At 40.7% G+C, this 14138-nt stretch overlaps 1 protein-coding gene and 1 long non-coding RNA gene across 7 annotated transcripts in view; one reads left to right on the top strand and one right to left on the bottom strand.

The window, feature by feature from the left end:
- The window catches only part of LOC142728941 (uncharacterized), a 42095-nt gene extending 37070 nt beyond the window's left edge, over nucleotides 1-5025 (top strand). For all 6 annotated transcript variants that reach the window (XM_075849193.1, XM_075849189.1, XM_075849194.1 and 3 more), the window contains 11 exons: nucleotides 986-1018; nucleotides 1133-1411; nucleotides 1526-1636; nucleotides 1728-2064; nucleotides 2147-2448; nucleotides 2569-2776; nucleotides 2867-2986; nucleotides 3078-3211; nucleotides 3301-3531; nucleotides 3626-3855; nucleotides 3949-5025. In XM_075849193.1, coding sequence (XP_075705308.1) covers nucleotides 986-1018; nucleotides 1133-1411; nucleotides 1526-1636; nucleotides 1728-2064; nucleotides 2147-2448; nucleotides 2569-2776; nucleotides 2867-2986; nucleotides 3078-3211; nucleotides 3301-3531; nucleotides 3626-3855; nucleotides 3949-4067 — 2104 coding nt within the window. In that variant the 3' untranslated portion in view covers nucleotides 4068-5025. The remainder of the gene's footprint in view (nucleotides 1-985; nucleotides 1019-1132; nucleotides 1412-1525; nucleotides 1637-1727; nucleotides 2065-2146; nucleotides 2449-2568; nucleotides 2777-2866; nucleotides 2987-3077; nucleotides 3212-3300; nucleotides 3532-3625; nucleotides 3856-3948) is intronic.
- LOC142728942 (uncharacterized) overlaps nucleotides 1-14138 on the bottom strand; it is a 203787-nt gene that overhangs the window by 43201 nt on the left and 146448 nt on the right. The gene's annotated exons all lie outside the window — the stretch shown is intronic.

Raw genomic sequence — 14138 nt, forward strand, 5'->3', positions numbered from 1 at the left:
TTCTAATCTGGTTTCTATGCAAACAGTATCTAGAAACATGTTGTAAAGGTCAGTTTAGAAACGATAGTAAATATTACATTTAATAGATGTATATGAAATAGGTACACATTTTTAAAATAAAGTGATTTATTCAATCAATGCAGAGATGTGACTTTTGTGTCCAGCCTTAGGACTGTTCTCAAGCTTGCCACATCTCTTCATTAATTTAATAAATCATTTTACTTTGCTTATATTGGTGTGCAGCATAATTTATTTCAATATACTACATGTCCATGGATCAGGATTACTTCTGTGCACAGGTTACTATAGTGGGATTTGGTATAGAGTGATATATATATATATATACATATACATATGTATTGACATATACATATGTATTGTATGAGATGACAAAAGCCCTGGAAACTAAAGTATGTGAGCCAGCGGTCAAAAAAATAAATAAAAAAATGTCCACACAAAAGGTGAGAAATGTTTTGCCTGCAAGCTTTATACATGTTGTGGAAATATATTTTTCTTGCATGTGATAATAATATATATTGTTTTGTATATGTATTTATTGTATATAAATACATGTACTTAGAGGCATATGCATTAAAATTGACATAAGAAATATATATACATTTAGCATTAGATGCTTACATTAGCTTGTGTTTGTAAGGGGTTTTTGCTAACTTGCACACATTTTCCTCTAGGTGTTAGCCACGCCCCCTAAACCTAGTTTTCACACCTTACAAAAATGTAAATGTTTCCCAACTTTCTGTTTAAAAGGAGCAGTACTGAGTCCAGTCTCTCACAACACTTTGAACAATTTACTGAAGCTCAGCTCTCTCTACTAGACTGATCTACACGGATTCTTCTGCTGTCTAGCTACTGGACTGATCTGAAAGGATTCACTCCATTTACTACCTCTGTTTGCACCCTTTTGCCTTTTACTTCTTGAGCTTTTTTAAAAGCTTTATTAATTGTTTTATCTTATATTCTACAGGTCTATCTCAAGCCTAAAAATGCCATCCAAAGCGTAAGTATCTTTGTCTGTCTCATTCTTAGTTTACTAACAGTCCTAATGATATGCATCAATCCTCTACAATGTTATTAATATAACTCTAATCTTTATTTATTTTTTCTTAAACAGGCAAAACAGGACCCCAATGACATGCCCCATCTGTTACAAGACAGAGTTGATGCTGGGTACCCACCTGCACAGAAAATGCATGAAGCACAGCAGCGATGAGGCTATAAAGGCTACCCTTGCTATTGCTAGGAAAACCTTGACAAATGTAGCATCTAAAGGCCTTGCAATTCACTACCATGAGGTTTCTCAGCTGGTATGTGCTGGAAAATGCATGGACAACCTCCTCGAGTTCCTCAGTGGCCGTGGTTTCACAATCCTCAACACCCCTCCTGTGCCAAGGTAAGTACTATTACAATAACTAGAGTATTGGTCTCATATAAAAAAAAATGCATTTATATTATATTTTTGTATGCATTTTTCTAATATCATTCATTTTGTCTTTCCACTTTTAAGGTCTGATACAGTCAGAAATGATAATTCCGAAGTTGAGATGGCAAAAGCCCTGGAAACTAAAGTATGTGAGCCAGTGGTCAAAGAAAAAAACAAAAAATGTCCACACAAAAGGTGAGAAATGTTTTGCCTGCAAGCTTTATACATGTTGTGGAAATATATTTTTCTTGCATGTGATAATAATATATATTGTTTTGTTTAATAGCTGTCAACAGTCAGATGATGTCATAATGGAGGAGGAGGAAGATGAAGAAGAAGAAGAAGAATCAGAAGAAGTCACGACAAGCGACTCTGACAAGGAAAATGACGAAGGCACTATGGAAGATAAGGATGAACGGCCAGAGGATGCGGAAAAAGAAGAGAACAATGCGAGGGACCAGGAAACACTGGCTGACGAGCCCAAGATATCCTGGAACAACCCATTGAGAAAGAAAATGTCAGAAGCTGGATTCTACAAGAGGCATTCTCTGAACTCTGAGTTGATCGCTGGTTTTGTCAACCACCTTAGAACAGGCTTAGGCGTCGTCAGATACAAACAGGAGGTAAGCACCAAATCATCATGTAAGTAACATAGATCTATGTAAGATTCTGTTCCTTTTAATTAATCCCATTTCATCATTATAGGCAGAGAACGTTGCTCGCTTCCTGTATTTTATAGACAGCAAGAAGCCATCTCTGAAATTTGTCGACGACATTGAGGAGACACACAAGTACTTTGACAAGCTGCTGGCAATCGGAAACACTCATCAAACCGTCTTCAATTATCATAAGAATGTGAAGCGTTTCGTCTCTTATCTGAAAAATGTCAAATGTCAAAAGCACAAAGACAGAAAGACCTACAAAGCAGTCAAAAATTACTTGTCTGCTCTTTCTGTTAGTCAAAAGAGGCTACACAAAGGAATTTCCAAGGAGATTGTTGCAAAGAAGTAAGTCTAAGAAAAGTTTTATGAGGTCTTAGAATAGATTGACAAAAACACAATTTAATATGTATTAATTATTTCTTCTGCCTTTTCATTTGTTAAACTGCTTTTATTTTCTTTCAATAGACATAAGCGCATATTTCAGACCGTTTTAAAGCCTGACGATTTGAGAACGTTGTTGAAAGTTGCTGGACCCACTTTCCAAATGGTGTTGAGGATGGCTGAAAATGGCGATACACTCCTTGATAGCGAAAAATTAACAATCATTAATTATTTGGAGTCCATCATTGTCTTAAAAAAAATGCAACGACCTGGTGTGGTCCAAAATATGACAGTAAGTAACCTTTGTTTTTTTTTTGTTTTTTTTAATGCTGTCTTTGAACATTTGTGCAGTGCTTGTTTTCACAATTTATTTATCTTGTAGGTCAATGAATGGAAAGAAAGAGTAGCAGGAAAAGAGAGCAGCGTGGTAATATCTTTCCTGGAACACAAGACTGCAACACAACAAGCAGCAACATTGATTCTAGATAAAGAAGAGGAAAAGGTATGAATCTTACAGTATAATGTAATCTACGGCACCTCTCATCTATCATTCTTTCGTTCATCAATCTCACGACTATGTATTTTTTTTCCAGTGGTTTGAAATATATCACAACTTAGTGAGGCCTACGCTTTTGAAGACGAACAAAACTATTGCCAACTTCTTTATCTCCACCTCCGGAGAAAGGCTATACAATGTTTCAAACGATGTAGCAAGATTTCATACAAGGTAAGTTCTTATTAGTGACAGTTAGATTTCCACTCTACATGCCAACGTTATAAACTATTCTTTTAATAATAATTTCTTCTATTGTATAGATTTGGATTAAAGCCAGTGAGCAGCCAGGTGGTCAGGAGAATGTCAGAGACCTTTGTGTCCTCAAATTGCAGAAATCCCAATGAGACACAAATATTCTCAAAATTATTGGCGCATTCAAACATCACTGCAGAGCGGGTCTACTGGGAGAAGACCATAGACAACATGATAAAGGCATCATTGTTGCCGGACAGAATTCAACGGGAATTGGAAGAGCAGGCTTCCACCTCAAAGTAAGTACCAGAGCAATAATATGTTCATATTCTTGACCCTTGGTTTTGCTCTTTTCTATTATCTCTTTCACTAAAATAATTGTGTCTTTTGCAGAGCTGCGATGGAAGATATTCTAATAATGGGTACAGCACAAGACAATATACCTCCTGCAATCTGCTCTAAGGAGGTAGAATTTGAAAGATTTACAGGCAAGTATCCCCTCACTGTGGAGAAGGATCCACCAGCGCTTAAAAGATGCAATGCAGAGTCCACAATCCATGGACAACATCTGTACGATCGGTGGAGGAAACTGCAGAACAGAATGCGAGTGGACTACATAATAGGTAAGAATGATGTTCATTCCTTTTTTTGTTCTCTCTATCACAATACAATATTAATACTAATTATTAATCATCTATATGACCTTTTAATCATAGGATTGCTTCAGGACCACCGGCCGGAAGAAGACGAAATAAAGAGGGCTATAGGACATCAGCTCTGGGGAAAAAACCGTCCAAGAGTAAAAGACATTTTGGACCAATGGAAGAAGAAATAAGAAGCTTATAAATTATGGACTTTTAATGGACATTAAAATGCACAGGGAACAAAAGCACTTTTATTTGTTGGGTTCTGGGATGTTTGGATGTATTCAATAAATTGATATATATTTTTTTATTTAATGAGCTACGCTGTTTCCGTGACTCCAATAGTAGTGAATGGCAGTTACAGAAGCAGCGTAGTATGTCTCATTCTTAGTTTACTAACGGTCCTAACGATATGCATTAATCTTCTTCAATGTTATTAATGTAACTGTAATCCTTATTCATTTTTTCTTAAACAGGCAAACCAGGACCCCAATGACCTGCCCCATCTGCTATAAGACAGAGTTGATGCTGGGAACCTGCACAAAAAATGCATGAAGCACAGCAGCGATGAGGATATAAAGGCTACCCTTGCTATTGCTAGGAACAACTTGGCAAATGTAGCATCTAAAGGCCATGCAATTCACTATCATGATGTTTCTGAGCTGATATGTGCTGGAAAATGCATGGAAAACCTCTTTGGGTTCCTCAGTGATCGTGGGTTCACAATCATCAACTGTCTTATAGCAGAGGTCATTGGGGTCCTGGTTTGCCTGTTTAAGAAAAAATAAATAAAGATTAGAGTTATATTCATAAAATTGTAGAGGATTAATGAATACAATTAGGACCGTTAGTAAAGTAAGCATGAGATACTAATTATTAATAATCTATGATCTTTCAATCATAGGATTGCTTCAAAACCACCGGCCGGAAGAAGAGAAAATAAAGAGGACTTTAGGACATCAGCTCTGGGGAAAAAAGGTCCCAGAGCAAAATACATTTTAGACCAATGGAAGAAGAAATAAGAATCTTAAAAACATGGACTTTTAATGGACTTAAAATGCACAGAGAACAATAGCACTTTTATTTGTTGGGTTCTGGGATGTTTGGATGTATTCAATAAATGTATATATTTTTTAATCTTCATAAAAACTGTGTTGCGGCTGAGCGAGATGTTTTGCGATCATGAAAAACGTTATATGTTCGTGAGTTATGTAAACAGCGTAACTCGCTGAGTTTTTCATTAGAACTAAATTGTAAGCGTGTAAAAATAGCCGTCGCTCACAAGGCTTTTGTGGTCCAAGCGCGCGTCACAGAACCCTGAATATTTTTAGGCTAGGTGAGAGTGTCCATGGCTACATGTCTAACAAATATTAGTTATATGCAACAGTTAGTTTTTAAGATATTAATTTTTTTCCTAAACATAAATTGAAGCCGTGTGCAGAAACAGGCGTCACTAACGAGGATTTTCCTCGCTAACTGCGCGATGTACCATCACGAGTCTTGGCGTACATACTCAGGAGATGGTGACGTATAACAGCTTCGGAGCTTGTAACTCCACATTGAACGGTTACGGAAAAAAATTGGTAAACCTATCCATATTAAGCTCAAAATATGGAAATTCCGCCATGTTAATGGGGCAAAAGAAAAGTTTCCTTTTAGAAAAGACGACCGAGTCAGGTGTCGTATTGTTCGGCTTTGCAAGGCGAACAAATAGACGCCTCGGTTGATTCTATCAGACCCGCGGTTCGTTGCTGATTGTGAAATGCTCTGGGACAGCATTGTGGAAAATTATTATTTATACCCATTTTAGTAAAAAAGGCCTAAATAGTTGACCCGCTGCACGGGCTACATCTGTCCTGCTGGCCTAAGTTTTTATATGGTAGGTCAGAGTGTCAAAGGCTAGATGTGTATGAACAATTAGGCCTTTTGCACTACTAGTATTTATAATATCATTTAGTTATTAAAAATTAAATCGTAAATTACGAACTCTGTGCGTTAAACAGGAGCAGCTAAAGAGGCTTTTGGGGCCTAAAAATACGACGCAGACCCTTGAAATTGTTTAGGGTAGGTCACAGTGTCAACTGCTACAGGTGTGAGAAGTTTGATGGCTTTGAGGTGGTTCGCTTTTAAGATATTATTTTTTTTATTAGAACTACATTGTAAACGTGTGTAAAAATAGCCGTCGCTCACAAGGCTTTTGTGGTCCAAGCGCGCGTCACAGAACCCTGAATTTTTTTAGGCTAGGTCAGAGTGTCAAGGGCTACATGTCTAACAAATATTACTTATATGCAACAGCTAGTTTTCAAGAAATAAATTTTTTTATAAAAATAAATTTAAGCCGTGTTTAGAAACAGGCGTTGCTAACGAGAATTGACCTTGCTAACCGCGTGACGTATCGTCACGAGTCTTGGCGTACATACTCAGGAGATGGTGACGTATAATAGCTTCGGGGCTCATAACTCTACATTGAGCGGTTACGGAAAAAAATTGGAAAACCTATCCATATTAAGCTCCTATTATGGAAATTCGGCCATGTTTATGGGGCAAAAGAGGAGTCCCCTTTCAGAAAAGACGACCGAGTCAGGTGTCGTATTGTTCGGCTTTGCAAGGCGAACGAATGGACGCCTCGGTTGATTCTATCAGACCCGCGGTTCGTTGCTGGTTGTGAAATGCTCTGGGACAGCATTATGGAAAATTATTATTTATACCCATTTTAGTGAAAAAGGCCTAAATTTTTGACCCGCTGCGCGGGCTACATCTGTCCTGCTGGCCTAAGTTTTTATATGGTAGGTCAGAGTGTCAAAGGCTAGATGTGTATGAAAAATTAGGCCTTTTGCACTACTAGTATCTATAATATTGTTCATCTATTAGAATTAAATCGTAAATTACGCACTCTGTGCGTTAAACAGGAGCAGCAAAAGAGGCTTTTGGGGCCTAAAACTGCGACGCAGACCCTTGACATTTTTTTAGGGTAGGTCATAGTGTCAACTGCTACAGGTGTGAGAAGTTTGATGGCTTTGAGGCGGTTCGCTTTTAAGATATTCTTTTTTTTATTAGAACTACATTGTAAACGTGTGTAAAAATAGCCGTCGCTCACAAGGCTTTTGTGGTCCAAGCGCGCGTCACAGAACCCTGAATTTTTTTAGGCTAGGTCAGAGTGTCAAGGGCTACATGTCTAACAAATATTAGTTATATGCAACAGCTAGTTTTCAAGATATTAATTTTTTTATAAAAATAAATTTAAGCCGTGTTTAGAAACAGGCGTCGCTAACGAGAAGTGACCTCGCTAACCGCGCAACGTATCATCACGAGTCTTGGCGTACATACTCAGGAGATGGTGACGTATAATAGCTTCGGGGCTCATAACTCTACATTCAGCGGTTACGGAAAAAAATTGGAAAACCTATCCATATTAAGCTCCTATTATGGAAATTCCGCCATGTTTATGGGGCAAAAGAGGAGTCCCCTTTCAGAAAAGACGACCGAGTCAGGTGTCGTATTGTTCGGCTTTGCAAGGCGAACGAATGGACGCCTCGGTTGATTCTATCAGACCCGCGGTTCGTTGCTGGTTGTGAAATGCTCTGGGACAGCATTGTGGAAAATTATTATTTATACCCATTTTAGTGAAAAAGGCCTAAATTTTTGACCCGCTGCGCGGGCTACATCTGTCCTACTGGCCTGACTTTTTATATGGTAGGTCAGAGCGTCAAAGGCTAGATGTGTATGAAAAATTAGGCCTTTTGCACAACTAGTATCTATAATATTGTTCATTTATTAAAATTAAATCGTAAATTATGCACTCTGTGCGTTAAACAGGAGCAGCAAAAGAGGCTTTTGGGGCCTAAAACTGCGACGCAGACCCTTGAAATTTTTTAGGGTAGGGCATAGTGTCAACTGCTACAGGTGTGAGAAGTTTGATGGCTTTGAGGCGGTTCGCTTTTAAGATATTCTTTTTTTTATTAGAACTACATTGTAAACGTGTGTAAAAATAGCCGTCGCTCACAAGGCTTTTGTGGTCCAAGCGCGCGTCACAGAACCCTGATTTTTTTTTAGGCTAGGTCAGTGTGTCAAGGGCTACACGTCTAACAAATATTAGTTATATGCAACAGCTAGTTTTCAAGATATAAAATTTTTTATTAGGGGAAGAAACCGACTTCCCCTAGCCCCGCTGTACCCATATTAACCCCTATATTGCCCACAGTCATAGTCCCTACAGCCAATAAGCCTGAGGGCCTGTAAAATGGTATGGTGGGTGGTTCTTTATTGGGGTTTTCTGCCTGTTTCTGACCATGTCATGTGCCTTCTACGGTATGCTTTCTGTCATTGGTCTTTGGCCCTAATATTATGTCACTTGGTTTCCTTTCCTTTTCCTTTATTTTTATTTTTTCAGTTATCTCTTATCAATTCAGCTATGTTTCATATTATTGCTAGGCTGGGGGGTGCAAAGCGCTGGCTAGACCTTGTCCTGACACTTCTCCTCTTAGGGACTCACTGGTTGTATCCGATGTTTACTGTATTTGGATTGTTTCTCCTTGATTAGATCAGGGAGTGGGTGATCATTTCACCCATTCTGTTTGTCTTTGTTGTCGTGTTATCCCTTCCTGCTTTGTCTCTGTTACAGTAGTTCACAGTATTGGCTTGCTCATCTTGAGTACAGTGAGATGGCACAGTTGAAAGTCTGTACCTTTAATGTTAGAGAGTTTAATGTCCCTGATAAACGCTCACAGGTACTGTATCACATGCACAAAGAACGGGTGCATATCCTGTTCCTGCAGGAAACTCATTTTCAGGTGGGCCATACACCACAGTTTACTAATCGGTATTATCCGGTTTGGTTTCACAAATTGCTATCTCATAAGACCATTGATGTCCTGATCGACCCGGGTGGTCGGTTTGTCTTTCTTAAGCTGTCCATTAGGAATAAGATTTTCACATTAGCTAACTTTTATCTTCCTAATCAGGATCAGGCTCGGGTGTGCCGGGTATTTCTCAGGAAATTAGAGGAGTTTTCGGAGGGTGTTTTACTTGTGGAAGGTGACTTTAATTTGACATTTGACTCCAGGCTTGATACCTCCTCGGGCAGGTCTGCTGTTCCTAAGACACACTTGGCGGCCTTGAAGACTACAATGCACTCTATGCAATTGATTGACGTGTGGAGGGTTCTCCATCCTCAGGTACGAGAATATACTTATTTCTCTCCGTTGCACAATATGTACAGTCGTTTAGATGCCTTTCACATTAGCCATCACTTGCTTACTTGGCACCCTACTTCTGAGGTGGGCCATGTTTTGGTCGGACCATGCACCGTTTTTTTTATCCCTTACCTTCCCTGATTCGGTGACCAGTTTCCAGTCTTGGAAGCTTAATGATAATATCTTGCGGGATACGGTCTGTATGTCAGCTCTCAAAGATACACTTAGCTCTTTTTTCGCTGTGCACGCTCATGACTCTACTCCGTTACCTTTACAGTGGGAGGCATTGAAGTGCGTGGTTAGGGGTGTCCTAATTCAGCACGGGGCTCGTTTCAAAAGGCAAAAAGGGGTGGCTATTGCACGGCTCCTGGAGCGGAAACAAGAGTTGGAGTTCAGTCATAAGCGTGCTCCTTCTTCCTCACAGGTTTTTTCTGAGCTTGCTACGACGCGAGAATCCCTGCGTTCTGTGCTAGATCAATCGCATGCTAGATTTCGGGATCGGATGCGCAAACACTCCTACGAATTTGCGGATAAATGTGGTCGGTCTTTAGCGCAGATTTTACATCCCCGTACGCAAGCATCATATATCCCTAAAATTGCGTGTCCCACTGGCGGTGAGGTTCATGACCCAGTCGGTATCACTGAATGTTTTAGACAATATTATTCTACTTTGTATAACCTCAAAGGTCATTTTCAGGATATGCAGGCTGATGCGTTGCGGGGAAAAATCGATCAGTATGTACAGGATACGGCCCTGCCGTCTTTGGAGGATGGGGTCGCCTTGGGACTTGGGGGAGAATTTTTGGAATCGGAAGTCTTGCAGGCGATTGGGGACTCTCCTTTGGGCAAAAGTCCAAGACCTTATGGGTTCAACAATATATTTTATAAGACGTTCAAGGATTAACTTGCTCCCTTTTTGACAAAAGTCTTTAACACTGTGTCTTCCTCTTGTCCCTTTGCGCCTCAGTCTCTTGAGGCTCTTATTACTCTTCTACCAAAACCGGGTAAGGACCCCACGACGTGTGCAAATTTTAGGCCCATTTCATTGATTAATGTAGATGTGAAAATCTTTGCGAAATTGATTGCCTTCAGACTTTCTCCATTATTACCGGGCTTGGTTGCGGATGATCAGGTGGGATTTGTGCGTGGTAGAGAAGCCCGTGATAATACTAACAAGACCCTGCTTTTAATATCCTATTGCCAGACACGCAAGATACCGATGTGCCTACGTTCTGTCGATGCCGAAAAGGCTTTTGATAGGGTAGACTGGTTGTTTCTCCGCAGTGTCTTGACTCAGGTCGGACTTGGCTCTACAATGGTGGATAGGATTATGGCGTTATATCATAGGCCTACAGCTCGGGTACGAGTTAATGGTCTTTTGTCTGATTCTTTGCCTATAACAAAAGGAACAAGACAGGGGTGCCCACTTTCGCCTCTGTTATATGTGTTAGTCATGGAAAACCTGGCTGTGGCACTGCGGACTAACCCTAGCATTAAGGGCATATGTGTTGGTGCTCAGCATCACAAGTTAGCACTGTACGCTGATGAACTCCTATGATTTCTTTGCCATCTTTGACTGGGGAGTTTGATCAATTTGGTCATTTGAGTAACTTCAAGGTCAATTATTCTAAATTGGAGGCGCTGAATGTATCTCTGGACGCCCCTCTAGCTGCTCATCTTGCTCGGGTTTTCCCGTTTAAGTGGCAAACTGTATCTTTAAAATATTTAGGGATACATATCCCCACACATTTGCCTGACCTGTTTACCTTGAACAACACACCTATCTTACAGCGTACCTTGTGAGAGTTGGAGGCATTTGGGGGTCGGCGCATGTCGTGGTTCGGGCGTATCAATGCTGTTAAAATGGATATTTTACCTAAATTTCTGTACATATTTCAAACTGTACCCATTGTGGTTCCTGCGTCCTTCTTTAAGACCTTGCATAGGGCCATAACCAAATTTGTATGAGGCTCTTTTAAGCCGCGGATTAGATTTTCTGTTCTGAGTAGGCTCAAGGTGGAGGGGGGTGCGGATTTGACGGACTTTAAGCAATACCACCAAGCTGCAATCCTCATGAGGTTGGTGGATTGGTACCGTGCAGCTGCGGGTAAGCAATGGGTGCGTATTGAGAATAATATGTCCTCTCTTGCATTATCCTCTTTGCCTTGGTTGTCTGGCTTCCAGCGACCAACGTCTTCTCTGCCTTTCCTCACACGTCAATTTCTTGTGGTATGGGAGCGGATCCTTGGTACACTGGACCTTGCTCACCGTCCGGGTCCTTTGACTCCTCTGTTTGATAATCCTTCCTTCCCTCCGGCGGTGGGTGTGGACACATTTCTCTGTTGGGGAGACAGGATGGCGGATATTTGGCTCAGACCCTTACACCTGATGGTGCAATTTTGTAGCTTGCTGCTGTCTCTGAGGCCTGCCCGGGGAGACAATCAATGTGGTGGCCCTACTTTCAGTTGCGTTCATATCTCTCTTCCATGGGTGATTGTCTTGTGTTGCTACAGGATAAGACTCCTCTGGAACGTTATCTGTCTTTGACTTCTGCTCCTTCTCATGTACTGTCCTATTTACATGGGATCCTCAAACCGGGATACTCTTAATCTCAGTTGACATTCACCACATATTGGGAGGAGGAAATGGGGGTTCAACATTCTGAGGACGACTGGGGAACTTCTTTCTTTCTGGTTCATAAGTTACCAACTTCCTGTTTTGCTCAGGAGAAAAACTATAAAATAATTACCAGATGGTACCGCTGTCCTTCCTTTTTACATAGGATATTTCCTAATGTGTCTGCTGATTGTTGGAGGTGTGGGGAGGCTCCTGGTACCATGTTGCACATTTGGTGGGATTGCCCCAAGCTCCTTCCCTTTTGGGGATTTTTTTTTATCTTTGCAATAAGCTTTTTGGCACTGACGTTCCTACCTCGCCTTCTGTTGGATTGCTTTCCATGGTTCCTGGATCACTTCCACACCTCAAAAACGGGGTCTTTCGACATTTTCTGACTGCAGCTAGAATGGTAATTCCACGTCATTTGAAGTCTAGTACTGTGCCTTCTTTGAATTTAATTTCTAATAAAAAATTTTGATAACGAAAAAAAAAAGATATTGTATTACGGTCTGTAGCCTTTGGGGGGAATATATTAACCTTTCTACAACAGTTTACTACCGTAGAAAATTCACAAAATTCTAAATTTTTTGGGGCAAAAAATGGCCAGGGCTTAGCAGAAATGGGCAACAATTTTACTATAATTTACGCCAGTAACTGATGTAAATTATAGCAGAAATCTATATGTATAGTGCGGCCCAGATTTATCTCTGAGGGGCGTAACAAGGCAAAGGTCCGTGCCAGACCCATACCTCCTCTCAATCAGACTGTTTGCCCCCCCAATCAAACAATAAAATACATTTTAAAAATGTACTTACCTCACCACTCCGATTCTCCCTCCCGGATCCCCTCAGGCTCTTACAGCAGGCCGCAGCACGTAGAAAGTACTGATGACAGGCCGCGTTGCAGCTAAAAGAAGCGACACATTTAATAAGAGTCGTTCACCTGTTAATAAATGTGTTGCATCTTACTCCAGCAAACTGTTTAATAGGACTGGTGTATGAAACGCCAGTATTAAAGGGGTTTTCCACGTTTTGACAACTAATAAACCTATCCACTGGATAGGTCATCAGTAAATGATCAGTGCGTGCCCGACACCCGACACTCCAGCTGCCTACGGGCACCGAACAACACTGCCAGAAGCAGATGGCTCAGGTCAAAGAATAGAAGCCGAGCTGCAGTTCTGCCGAACGGCCGCTATGCAGTAGTCGGAACCATGTGCTTCTGGCAATATAGTCCAGTGCCCGGAGGCAGCTGGACTGGCGTATCGGTGCGGTGTCTGGGTGTAGTAACGATTGTTTGCCCCCATACATTACCGATGATTGCTCTTTGTAACACGATGTATCGTCAATCGGCGCTTGTTTTTATGGTCAGTATCGGGCCGTCTAAAAGGACCTTTACTTCCTCAGACACCACACTCCAGTCTACAGACACCACCATAACTAGGCATTGGAACCAACCCTCCCACCTTAGCGGGTAAAGATTAACCATCTAAAAGGTTCATACATACTCATAAGGGCTAAAGGTGAAAACACAGAGGTGCTCACCATATATCCAGCGTATAACTGTATCCTCCAAATCTTAGGAGTGCACGGAGCAGGAGTTGTTCTACATTCCTGTTTATATTCCAGATACGTTCATACCATTTTAGACAATGAATCGACATATCTCAAACTTGTGGTGAAAACAAAGCACCACATTTAAAGTATCTTTAAAAAATCTGCTAGAAGAAGGAATTGGATTAGGAGTATTAGCCAAGAAACAGGCAGAATACTTACTGATAAAATTCCCTATCGTTCCCATATTCCATGGGATGCCATGCAAAGTTATGGATTTTTGGCATCCCATGGAATATAAACGGGTTATCTGTGACGTAGTTGGCTAGTACCCCTGCAAACCGGCCTGCTGGTACTACTGTCAGGGGCCTTGCCACAAAAGTAAAATAAAGTGGGCAGCCGCCGCTCATCAAGGTTATGATCAGCGGTAATTGGTTTGTAGAAAGGAATGTGACCCATGCAGGGGCCAGAAGCGGCGGCCAGTTCTGCAACTTGATGAGTGACTCTGTTTTAAAGCAATATAAACCAAAAAAATACCAACAGACAGAATATGATATCGGTAGTGCTCGAAACATCAACATTTAAACTGTAAAGCACTGTTGCTAGTTATGTGAGCGGCACTCTATCATATCCTAAGTATTGACCAACATACACTTGGTGCGTCGATCAAAGATTGACATGAGAAACTACCAAGGAAGAATGATCGACTTGAGGCACGTGAAAATACAGAAAATATACAATTTTTATTGAATAAAGACATTGGACAAGTTAAAAGATGGAATGGAGGATAAGTCACACGATAAAAAGAGACGTCAGATCAATCATGAACCAGATATAGTTATTTGGTCAACGTGTTGAAAGCAATAAGCATAATATTGTAGCAGCAAAAAGGTGAATGAGA

The sequence above is a fragment of the Rhinoderma darwinii genome, unplaced genomic scaffold (genome assembly GCF_050947455.1).
Source record: "Rhinoderma darwinii isolate aRhiDar2 unplaced genomic scaffold, aRhiDar2.hap1 Scaffold_70, whole genome shotgun sequence".
Classification (NCBI taxonomy): Eukaryota; Metazoa; Chordata; class Amphibia; order Anura; family Rhinodermatidae; genus Rhinoderma; species Rhinoderma darwinii.